This window comes from Artemia franciscana, chromosome 17 (genome assembly GCF_032884065.1).
Source record: "Artemia franciscana chromosome 17, ASM3288406v1, whole genome shotgun sequence".
In the NCBI taxonomy this organism is placed as follows: Eukaryota; Metazoa; Arthropoda; class Branchiopoda; order Anostraca; family Artemiidae; genus Artemia; species Artemia franciscana.
The window spans coordinates 24,502,688-24,515,333 of NC_088879.1; the positions used below are offsets into that span (position 1 = coordinate 24,502,688).

Here is a 12,646-nt window from a genome sequence, read left to right on the forward strand (position 1 = left end):
AATTGGGATGTCCCATTGAATCAATCAAAGGTAGCAGGGACTCTTTTTGATTTCCCCCTCTTCTGGGTGAATATGATTTTGATACTCGGTAAATTTGTGGACAACCAGGAATAATTGAAGTTTAAGATTGTTTTTTTTTTACCATAATTAATTACTAAAAATGATGCTAAGTATTTGCTTTGGTGATCACATTCTTTGATCATGGATTTTCGTCGTTTTGTGGCCCAAATAAAAATACCTCTAAGCGTATGATATGCGTCACTGATGCAATTAGATGCGCTTTGCTTCGGATAAGTTTCTCTACATGTTGCAGAGCACAAGTTTTGCGTAAAAACTCTCGTGTCGGACTCTTAAGGTAGAGGCCCTTTTTTTGTTTTTTTCCCCTTTCGTATGTTTCGTTCTTTTAGCATTTCTTCACCTTTTTTAGTGAGCATTCCCTCTTTTTCGTTCTCCAAAACACAATGTATTATATCTGATGTGCCAATTATATGTTGTCTTGCGTCTGTCATATAATTACCATGTGATACGACTGTGAACTAATGCTGTGCTTGTAATACACGGCCTGGGGTTAAATTTCTGCTACTGAAAGGCTTGGTGACAGGGTTGCCACCAAAAAAAAAAAAGAAAACGAACTGAAACGTCGATTACTCTCAATGGTTTCGAAGGATTTTCTTTTACACCGTTTTCCATATAATTCGCCTATTTGTTGTGTTATTGAAACTCCCCCCTCGCCCTTCGGTAGTGAAATCCTGAGTACGTGCTTGATATGTACAAAATCGACATTTTTTTTTAATGAGGTAGTCTTAAATAAAAAAAAAAACTTTCTGATTCAAAAATAGTAAAAAAAATTCGAATATTTTGGCTTTGCTTCCGAAAGCCTTTATCAACAGAAAAAAAACTAGCCTAAAAGAAACGTCAAAGAAAAACAACTATCGCTATGCAAAAAAAAAAGAAAGAAAGATAAACTAAAGAAAAATCCACATATAAACTAAATCCCATTTGGTAAAGCATCAAAGCACAAACAATAAGGCTACAACTTGAAGGGTTCTGGTCTTCTTTCTGTTCTTCAAGGGCTGTTAATTAGCCCTCAGGGTCCATTTGATGGCATTATGGATCTTACTTCGGTAGTTGTCGACTTTTAAGTGGCTGAAACCAAAGTCGTCTTCCCGTATTGATTTGGGGAGGAGTCGGCAAATCAAGCATGGTGGCCACTCGTGCAACACCAAACTTTGCTCGGGCAGATGATCCTTACCATAGGTATTGTCTCCTCGGCATTCTGTATTGGTGATATCGCGTCCATTCTTAAGAAGTCTGAAACCGCTGCTCAATGTACTTTGTTCCGGCCTGTTGCTACTGTGCAAACTGTTCGAATTTTAGTTGCTATAGATTAGTTCGGGAGTAAGTTCTATGCTTCATTTCATCAGTTGGGCTTTCAGTGTGGATTTGCTGCACATTCTGCTGTTGCCAACTTGCTCAATGAAGCCGATACTTCTGCTACTTCCTAGTTTCTTGGAGGACTTGATGTCTGTCGAGCCTTCGATCCTTCGTTCATGCAGAAGTGCTCCTTCTTGTTGCTAAATGAGGTTTAAATCTTTTTTGTGAAGTGTATTCTTGCCTTCAAATCCGTCTTGAGGTCCCTGTTTCGAAATCTTAGGAGCTGATTCCTCAGGATAGAAGAATCTCTGTTCGAAGAGGAACCAACCAAGGCGCAGTTGCTATTCTCGTTCTATTAAGCAACTATGTTATTTTGTCCACAGAACATTATCCACTTTCCTGCATTTCTAATGGTATCAATACCTTTCCTTTGTCATATGAAGATGACATTCTACTGAACCGAACTACTGAACGATGACATTCTAGCCGAACTACTGAACGACTTTCTGAAATTTTTAAAAATATGCAATATGAGTGCCTAAGCCCTTGTCTTGAATTTTACGTTGATAATTACTCTTTTTCAACTGGAGAATCTTACTTGACTTGAATGGATTTATTGATAAAAATTAAACAATACACACATATTTCTCTAGTCCCAATATGCCACAGGCTGTAAACGGTCAATACTGGAATTTAAGAAAAGAAATAAGTCACTAAACAAAGTTATTGCTCCACACAGGACACATACCTTATTTACAGAATATTTACCAGAAAATCTAAACAAGCAACACACAACAATAAACAAAGAACTACAAAAACTAAACCACCCAAAACGAATAAACAACTTTTTAGTCTACTCAATTAGATACTCGTAATTATTTTTTTTTTTTTGAAACGTACTTAGCAAACTGATTCTTTTATTTTATCTGGGAAAGTATTCCACACTTCTCACCAACATATCCTAATGACATTGCACCTCGGTTTGCCCTAATGACATAGCACCTCTTTTTGTCCTAATGACATTGCGCACTGTCCAGTCTCTGGCTCCTGGGTTCTCAGTCAGTAGGAAGTATCATATATATTGTTGTCTTCAAATCGGTTCTACTCTCACATCCTCTAACTTTATATCAAACAGTTAGTAGTAACGAACTGTAGTAAGGAGCGACCCGGCTCAATAGTAACCGAAACTCTAAAAAATGGAATTTTGATACCAATAGTTACATCAAAAGAATCGCATTTTAATGTTGATTTTAAATATATAAGTTTCATCAAGATCAGTTATACCCATCAAAAGTTACGAGCCTGAGAAAATTTGCCTCATTTCATTAAATAGGGGGAAACACCCCCTAGAAGTCATACAATATAACGAGAATCACACCATTAGATTCAGCGTATCAGAGAACCTTATTTTAGAAATTTCAAGCTTCTACCTACAAAAATGTGGAATTTCGCATTTTTTGCCAGAAGACAGATCACGGATGCGTGTTTATTTGTTTTTTTTTTGTTTTTTTTTGTTTGTTTTTTTCCCCAGGGGTGATCGTATCGACTGAGTGGTCCTAGAATGTCGCGAGAGGGCTCATTTTAACGGAAATTAAAAGTTCTAGTGTCCTTTTTAAGTGACCAAAAAAATTGGAGGGCACCTAGGCCCCCTCTCATGCTCATTTTTTTCCAAAAGTCACCGGATCAAAATTCTGAGATAGCCATTTTATTCACCATAGTCGAAAAACCTAATAACTGTGTCTTTAGGGCGACTTACTCCCCCGCAGTCCCCGTGGGAGGGGCTGCAAGTTACAAACTTTGACCTGTGTTTACATATAGTAATGGTTACTGGGAAGTGTACAGACGTTTTCAGGGGGATTTTTTTTGTTTAGGGGGAGATTTGAGGGGGGGTTACGTGGGAGGATATTTCCATGGAGAAACTTGTCATGGGGGAAGAGAATTTCAATGAAGGCGGCGCAGGATTTTCTAGCATTATTTGAAAAAAAAAAGAAAAAATAAATATGGAAAGTTTGCTCTACTGAAAATAAGGAGCAGCATTAAAACTTAAAACGAAAAAAAATCATTACGCATATGAGGGGCTTACCTCCTCGTTATACCTCATTCTTTACGTTAAAGTATTTTTAGTAATTTCAACTATTTATTCCACGACTTTTATGATTTAGAGCTCATTCTTAAGGAACTGGGACAAAATTTAATCTTTAGGGTAAAGAGCGAGGTATCGACGAGGGTTGAACCCCCTCATACACGCAATAAAAACATACGAATATAGAAGTTCGTTTCGTAAATTAATTCGTAAGTTACGTATATTTATCACCAATGAAAACGTTTGTAAAAATTAAAAGTTCTAGTTGTTTTTTTTAATAATCAAAAAATTGGAGGGCAACTAGGCCTCCTCCCTCACTCCTTTTTTCTCAAAATCTTCCGATTAATTGCAATTAATTAAAATGCGAATTTCGTTTGAATTATTTATGTGCGGAGAGCCAAGATCAAAACCTGCATTAATTCAAAAACGTCCAGAAATTAAATAAAAAAAAGTTTTTTTAAATGAAAGTAAGGAGCAACATTAAAACTTAAAACGAACAGAAATTACTCCGTATTTGAAAGGGACTTTTCCTCCTCAACGCCCCGCTCTTTATGCTAAAGTTTCTTGCTGTTTTAAAAATAGAGTTAAGAGAAAGAGTCAAACTTTACCGTAAAGAGCGAGGCGTTAAGGAGGCCCCTTTCATATACGAGTAATTTCTGTTCGTTTTAAGTTTTAATGTTGCTCCTTACTTTCATTTAAAAAAACTTGTTTTTTATTTAATCTCTAGTAGAATTGCCTCTGCGTGTGTATCTAGAGTTCCTTCAAAATTATGTGTTAACCAAGATCTTCTTGCATGCTTTTTTAATTCATTTGCCTTTCCTCACATTTTGTATGTTGTCTCTTTTTGAGAAATGTTTACTAAACCAGGGGTTAGAAAAAATTCCTCATGCTTCTTTTTCCTTGTGATATGCCTGCTTCAATCTCTTCCGTTGTTTCGAAATTCTAGGATAGATCAGACGATTAGAGTAGCTGATCCTGAGGAGACTATATCTTCATTCAATAAAAAAAAAAGGCAAAGATAGTTAATCAGACTTAGTATCGATTGCTAATGTGTCGTGAGACTTGAATGTTTTTTTTTGTATTTTAAATTTATTAATTTGTATAATTAATTTTTTTTTTAATTATATAGGAGTGTTTTTCCCTTGGGATTATTTTTTTTTACAGATTACCTACAGGATTGATAGTTGCTTATTGTATCAGCGCTTTCTATGGCCCAATATTTAAAATTAATATGCAGATTAAAAAAAGTATGAAGATTAGAATGAAATTAAATTAATTAAAAGAAAATGTAATAATCAGAAAGTGAATTATCCTTGGTAACCTCTTCTAGTATGTCGTGTACAATTGAAAAGTGAAAATTTGTATATAATGTAAATATAACTTGCTATTAGACGTTATTTGTTTAAGTGCAGTTTATATTTATTTGTTTAGAAGTGAGTTTGTTTTCTTTCCTCTTTTTCCCTCCTTGTTTTCCGTTGTGTCCAGTACTTACTGCATAACAGGTTTTGCGAAAAATAACAATACTGTACGTGTGAATTAGCTTCTGATATGGGAATATTTAAGCAAAATCAAATATGGTGAAGCACCAAAGTACAAACAATAAAGCAGCTAGGCAAGATGTTTGTTGTACGTATACAATTATACATCGAATTTTCTTTGGATATTCGGAATGTTCTGATGTGCCTGGTATGTAGATTAAGAAAAAATACTGTGTGTTTTGTAAGCTAAGTGTTTCCATTCATCGAAAGAGTTTGAGCATCTGTGCCATGCTGGATGAGATCACAAATATAATGTTTTAGCTATCGCTAAATAAAGGTGCAATTTTGAAGAGATCTTGTGGCTTGGTGCCAATTCTGACTGCAAATTGAGCAAAATATTTCGCACAAGATAGACTCCTAATCCATTTTCTACTTTTTTTTTTTTACACAAGATAGTTGCAATTGGAGCCCATTTGAAGGTAGAATAGTTTCATTCTAGTGTAGCGATATGTTCACTTCAAGTGCTGATATGACCGTTTTTCATTACAAATAAAGGGTTTTACACATGAATCCTTAAGATATTTTTTTTTTTAGATTCTACTAATTTCATAAAGGCCAAAAAATGGAAATATCCTTTGTATTATTGAAATTTCATACCTCAATAAAAGTTTTATATTTTAGACAATATGAGAATTCATTGGTGGAGCAAAATCGTTTGAGAACTGAGCTGAGATCAGAAGTTGTTGATTCAAGAGATAAAATTTCAAGTCTTGAACAAGAATTGTCTGCCATAGGTGAACAACTTGGGGATGCTCGTGTTGATAAACACGAGGTAAGTTTGTATCCATTCTCTGTCATGGTGTGTAACAGCCCATGACCTTATTGCCCTGGCGTGGCTAGAATAATGTAGTTTTTAAGTAACCTTTGTCTTTTTTTCTTTATAGATGAGAAACAGACCACTCTTAAACTAATACTACTAAGAACTCACTGTAGCACCAAGCCACCTGAGGACAATTCAGCTGTACACGCTCCTCCTCCATTCTAATCTATTCAAAGTCTCCCTCTTTACACCTTACCAAGAGGTTTACGTTTCCGTTAAATCTTTCTTTATGATATCATCCAATACCAACCGCTTCAAGTATTCCAGTGCTTCTCAATTAGTAATCTAAGAGTCAAAATTTGGTCAATATATCTAAATCTAAAAAGTATTATCATACTAAGTAATTTGCTACATACAAAAACAAGGCAAATGCCTCTATAATTACCAAATTCACTCTTATCACCTTTTTTAATAGAGGGGTTTCATTAGAGTTTTCCTAAAATCGCTAGGTACTTCCCCTTTTTCAAAATCATATTCATAATCTTCAGTAGCTTATTTCTAACCTCATAAGCCACCATATTTAAGAAACTCATTAACGAAACTATCAGCACCTATTGCCTTATTGCTTTTTAATCCTTTTAATACTGTCACTAATTCTTCCTCACAAAATAAATTTTGTCCAGATTGACTATTCCCTCTGGATTTATTAACATGCCGGGACAGTATTTTACTCTTCTGCCGTCTAGCTGCATCTTCCAGATCTTCGACAGTTTCATCAGTGGCCTCTAAATTACACCTCCTTAGTTCATATTTTAATGGTTTCTCCACTTTCTTAGATAACAAGTGTGTGTGTGTGTGTGAGGGGGGAGGGTTGAAGGCCCGATTGAGCAGTGGGAGGTGACAACAAGGCCTCAAAAACACCTTTCATGATGAACGCGTTTAAATATTTGAACCTAAAAAGTGGAAACCTTTCAGGAGTTTGTTTATTTTTGCAAAAAAAGTCACTTGAAACCCATATGTTTCAGGTCCAGATTATACTTTAGTCTTGTAGTTTTTGGATGATTTATCTGGTGGAGTTCTAAGGTGGAGCCCTTCTTTTTTTCCCCTGCCCTGACTTTTTTTTTGTCGTAATAGTCTCGGATATGCTAATACTCTTTAAATTTGAACAGTAAAATTTCAGTTGTCGAGTTGAAATTTACATGATTATAGAGTATGCATTTCTTACTTTTTTGGCCACTATTTTGTGTCTGTATAACGAAAAAAGCTATGCCCTATTTCTGTTTGGCTGTGAAGATCTGTGAACCATGGACAGAGCTAAAAATGGTATAGGAAGAAGGAGAAGGTATGTAGAGGCAGAAAGTATCAGCAAAAGTGTGCTTTCCATTGAATTAGAATATGAACTTTGTCAAACTGGGCTTTAAGATTTTTTTGAGTATTCGAATGGCAAAACTTGTTTGCTTTCATTTTTTAAGAAAATGGTGTATGAATAAGTGCTTTGACGCTATAATCTAAGACAAAAAAGTAAAAAGCAGACTTAATCAGTTTTGCACTTGACAGACAACTGTATTTTGTTTTTCTGTTATTCAGAAACTGAATGTTCAATGTGTAGTGCTGATGTTTTTTATAAAATAGACAACATCTATTAAATAGAAGAGTTGACAAATTTGTGTAGTAAACAGGAAAATGCTTAACTGGAAAATAGTCAATTGGTCAATTTTTGACCTAAACTTTATGCATGGGCTATATACTGAAATGCTTGCAGTCCAGCTTTTAGTGTCTCGTTCTTCCTCTCTACCAAGAAAACTTGGAAACTATTCTAGAGAAATTAGAAAGAAATGCGATTTTATTTCAATAATAGAAATATATCTTAAATTCCTTTGATCGGTATTTTATTTGTCATTTTAGTGACTTATTTTACTTTTTGGTTGATTTCCTTTCGTCTTATTGTGGTGATGTTGAAATAGTACTTGCTACTTCGGATCTTTGTTGTTGCTGCTGTTCACATATCGTTGCATTACATAGATAATAATAAAAAAATCGTACTAGGCTTCATAGTCCAAACCGATGGGGCTGATATCTGTTTCGTTGCGCTACAACCAAGAAGTGCAATGGGGGTCTGGGGGCCAGCCACCTTATTCATTAGTATACCATTCCTGTTTGTCATCCCTAGGTTTCTCCATGTACCCCTTTAGAGCTGGGTTGAGCCTAGCATAACTTACAGTTACTTCACTGACGCCTGTCTGAAACGAAATAATCGGCGACATCAGCACTTGGAGCCCAGCACTGAAGGACACAGTATTGCAAGTTCTGTGCCTTCTAACCCCTTGACTAGGACAGCTCATATCCTTACATTATCTTATTTATATTTTTTTCTATATTGGCATGCTCATGTTAGCTTATAGCTATTCCAATGCTAAAAGATGATGTTTTTTTGCGTTTTACAGGATTCCCGACGCCGAAAGAAGACAGAGATCGTTGAAAATTTCAAGCGAATGTTCCCTGGAGTGTTCGACAGGATGATCAACATGTGTCAACCGACGCACAAAAGATACCACGTTGCTGTCACCAAATTACTTGGTAAGCAAGTTTAAAAAATATTTTCTTTAAGTAGTAGAAATACCACTTTTCTGAATAGTAGAATGACTGAATTTATGAAATTCATAGAAGAGACAATGGACAAAATGAGGAAGAAGATAAACTTTTTGTTTTTATTTATATATAGATTGTGAAGTGCATTTTATATGCTATTGGCTTATAAGAAACGTTATTTAGTGTTCAGTGGGGCATTGTAAAATAGTGAGGTAAAAGGAACTGTTGGTGCACAATTTTTTGTTAATCAATTTTCATTCCTGATTTTTTTTTCTTTTATTTTTATTTATATCCATGTTTTTTGTTTTATAGGTAAATATGTTGAAGCTATTGTCGTTGACACGGAGAAGACTGCCAGGTCTTGTATTCAGTACCTGAAAGAGCAAATGTTGGAACCAGAAACCTTTTTGCCTCTTGACTATATTAAGACTAAGCCTTTGAAGGAACGCCTTAGGTAAGTTGTTTTTCATCTTATCTTCCTGTATAGAGTAGCCTGGCTATCCCCCTGTGTCCGAGACTGTGCCTCTATCTAGTAGCAGCACGTGATGCTTTGGAGATAGGGTATAAGTTTTCGTATAAACTGACCTTTATCTTTTCTATTAACTCAGCTGAAACCTTACAGTCCCTACAAAAGAAATATTAGAACCTTAATCAGTTTGAATTCAGACGGAGTTTTCTAGCTGCTAATATTATTTTCTGCGTTTTACTCACACCAAGCCGCCTCTCCCGTCCCCTTACCAAATTTTGTCGATGTACTTATACCTTGGTTCTGTTTTCATTTTTTTTTTTGTTCTATTTTTTTCTACTTATATTGATTTGTTGACCAAATGTGTGAGCTTGACTATGTTTGGCTATTAGTGTTTGCTGTTTTTTTTTTACTAAACCTTCATCCATACACTTTTGTCCATGGAAGCTACTCTATTTTATGGTAAATCCAAATTTATTGGTAAAACTGTCTCTCAGTGTTTAAAACGATAAAGGATAAACTGTGTATTATTTAACACAGAATATATTTGAAAAAAGAATTGGATGTGTTCTAGATATATATCCGTTATACACTAGAGAAATGATTTTGATTCTTTGATGGTTTGCAACTACTTTGGTTTTGTTAATTTGATTTGTCTTCTTCAAGAAAGCCTGGAAACGACCAGCTGCAAAATTTTTCTGCTTAAAAAATGTTATCACTAATATTTTTTTTTAGCCCAACAACATTTTTTAACATGGTTCTCTTGGTTTTAACATAAACCTCTCAATATAGCAAAAACTAAAACTTTGCTATTTTAAAAATAAATGTTAGTTTCTACAAGTTTTAAATATATTTCTTGCAAGATAACTTGTATGGGCTCTATCGTAGTAAGTGCCAGTTTATATTAGTGTATTGACATGATAAAGAGTGAAATGTCTCCCCTTTACTATTAATTTTTCTGCTTCATATGGAAGGGATCGTCGTATAAACTTGGCAGTACTCATTCAATTGGAAATTCGAGTTCTATTGACTTTTTTAAAGACAGGAAGTGATTGAAGGGCAACCAGTCCTATCGTTCCCTATTGTGCCACTGGTATGGACTAAAAAATATACAAATTGTTTTTGTTTACAGATAAGTTTCAAAGTAAAAAAAAAAGGGTGGGCGTGTTTGATCTTGCTGTTTGATTGGCTTGAAACTTTTAGGGATTATTGCCTGGACCAAGAACTCAAATATAAATTGAAAGGGAGGAGGGTTTTAGGCGACTTCAGAATCACCAAAGAAATATTTGCCTCCGATTGGTTTGAAACTTGCACCCGTAAGTGTGAAAGGAGCGAAAAGGACTTTGATGTTCTTCAAAAGTTGTCCGGAGGCTCGGGCCCTTCTAAAAAGGGACCTGAAAACGATTAAAATTGTGTTTTTCCTATTGATTTGAAAGTTATATCCTTAGTCGTTGGCCTGAGAACCCCCAGAAAACAACAAAAAATGGAAAAGAAAAGTTGGTTTGCCCGAAAACGGTGACAATAAAATATCAACAAGTTTTTGTGGAACAGTTTGAAAGTTATCCATAAACTTCTAGACCAAGGACACCCTAATGCACAAAAAAAAAGAATCGAATTGGAAGCACGGGCCTTAGGAAATGAAAAAACAAATCTTTTGTGTAGTGGCTTGAAACTTGTATCTGTAACTCCCTGAGCCAGAAAGAACCCAATCGACAAAAAGAAAAAAAAATTAAAAGCTTTGTTCGCCTACAAATGGGCGCAAAGAAAGGGATCCCAATGCACATAAAATTACAAACAAGGAAAAATACAAGGAAAAATTGGCCAAAGTACTTTTGTTCTAAACAGCTTGAAACTTACATCAGCAAGAACCTCGACCACGGTGATCCTAAAACGAAACAAAAATTGATGGCTTGAAAGCCTGGAAAGGGGACCTTTCATTTACGATTGGCTTGAGACTTTTTATCTGTAAATCATATGGGCAAAGGAGACTTTAATGAAAAAAAAAAATGCAACTAGTTCCAAAAATGGGACCAAACTAGGTTTTTGTTCCTAAACGGTTTCAACATACATGCTTAAGTCTTAGGGCCAAAAGGAACCTATTGTACAAAAAAAATGAGGCTAAGGGCACGGGCTCCTCAAGAGTAGGGGTGGTAGTCCTGTTCTTATTTGTGGTAATTTATTTCCTTTTAGATTTTATTTATTCATTAATAGTAGTGTTTGTTGTTTTTAAGTTTGGTATGATTATTCTTTTTAATTTTGTTTGTTATGAGGTTCATTTATCTATTAGCGAGAATTTCTTTTCGTTTCAAGCTTGACTTTATCTCTGCTGGTTTTAGGCTTCAATATCGCTCTTTCCTTGTCTCTTGGGAACTATTTGTTAGAAAATGTTGTTCATATTTTTTAAAATAATTCTTCAGCATAAAACAGTCTGTTTATTTTTAGTACAAAACCACCATTTCTTTGATTTTCTACCTACTTGCGCTATCTTTAATCTTTAGTTTCTGTTGTTATCTTCAACCCTTGCCTAGTTTGTAGAAAATTCCATTTGCTTAAAATTCCGGCGTTTTGGATCGAATTTAAGTTTCTAGTATGCATAATAGTTTTCTCTCATGATTGGACTATAAAATGTATTCGGACCGTCAGAAGGACGGTTTAACCGATTTAGTGAAATCAATGGTTGATATAACTAAAAAAATTGTTGATAGTTTTTATTTGAATGCACCAATCATAGGGGGAAAAAAGATGAATATTTTTTACTTATGTTTATGTGCTTGAACATAAAAGATGTTCTTTAGTTCATTTTAGAATGAGATTATCATATGTGTTTCTGAAACCTTGAAGGGTAGTATTTGGTGGCGAACGAAGTTCTCCTCTTTGGATAGATAGATAGAATAGAATAATTGATAGTTTTTATTTGAATACACCAATCATAGGGAGAAAAAAGATGAATATTTTTTACTTTATGTTTATGTGCTTGAACATAAAAGATGTTCTTTAGTTCATTTTAGAATGAGATTATCATATGTGTTTGTGAAACCTTAAAGGGTAGTATTTGGCGGTGAACGAAGTTCTCCTCTTTGAATAGATAGATAGAATAGAATAATTGATAGTTTTTATTTGAATGCACCAATCATAGGGAGAAAAAAGATGAATATTTTTTACTTATGGTTATGTGCTTGAACATAAAAGATGTTCTTTAGTTCATTTTAGAATGAGATTATCAAATGTACTTCTGAAAACTTGAAGGGTAGTATTTGGTGGCGAACGAAGTTCTCCTCTTTGAATAGATAGATAGAATAGAATAATTGATAGTTTTTATTTGAATGCACCAATCATAGGGAGAAAAAAGATGAATATTTTTTACTTTATGTTTATGTGCTTGAACATAAAAGATGTTCTTTAGTTCATTTTAGAATGAGATTATCATATGTGTTTCTGAAACCTTAAAGGGTAGTATTTGGTGGCGAACGAAGTTCTCCTCTTTGAATAGATAGATAGAATAGAATAATTGATATTTTTTATTTGAATGCACCAATCATAGAGAGAAAAAAGATGAATATTTTTTACTTATGTTTATATGCTTGAACATAAAAAATGTTATTTGGTTCATTTCAGAATGAGATTATCAAATGTGCTTCTGAAAATTTAAAGGGTAGTATTTGGTGGCGAACGAAGTTCTCCTTTTTGAATGTTGGGTGGTCATCTTTATTGTTTAAGACACATCTTTTTGACATTATTAACTTGAGAATGAACCATACCAGGCTAAAATGCCGAAATATACCGAAATGAGCTTATTTAAATCGGCTTCTTAAAGGCTAATGTGTGAACATTATCTC

At 34.4% G+C, this 12,646-nt stretch overlaps 1 protein-coding gene across 1 annotated transcript in view; it reads left to right on the plus strand.

Moving 5' to 3' along the window:
* The window catches only part of LOC136038043 (structural maintenance of chromosomes protein 1A-like), a 122,691-nt gene that overhangs the window by 44,642 nt on the left and 65,403 nt on the right, over positions 1-12,646 (plus strand). The window contains exons 8-10 of the mRNA XM_065720992.1: positions 5,617-5,767; positions 8,200-8,332; positions 8,657-8,798. Coding sequence (XP_065577064.1) covers positions 5,617-5,767; positions 8,200-8,332; positions 8,657-8,798 — 426 coding nt within the window. The remainder of the gene's footprint in view (positions 1-5,616; positions 5,768-8,199; positions 8,333-8,656; positions 8,799-12,646) is intronic.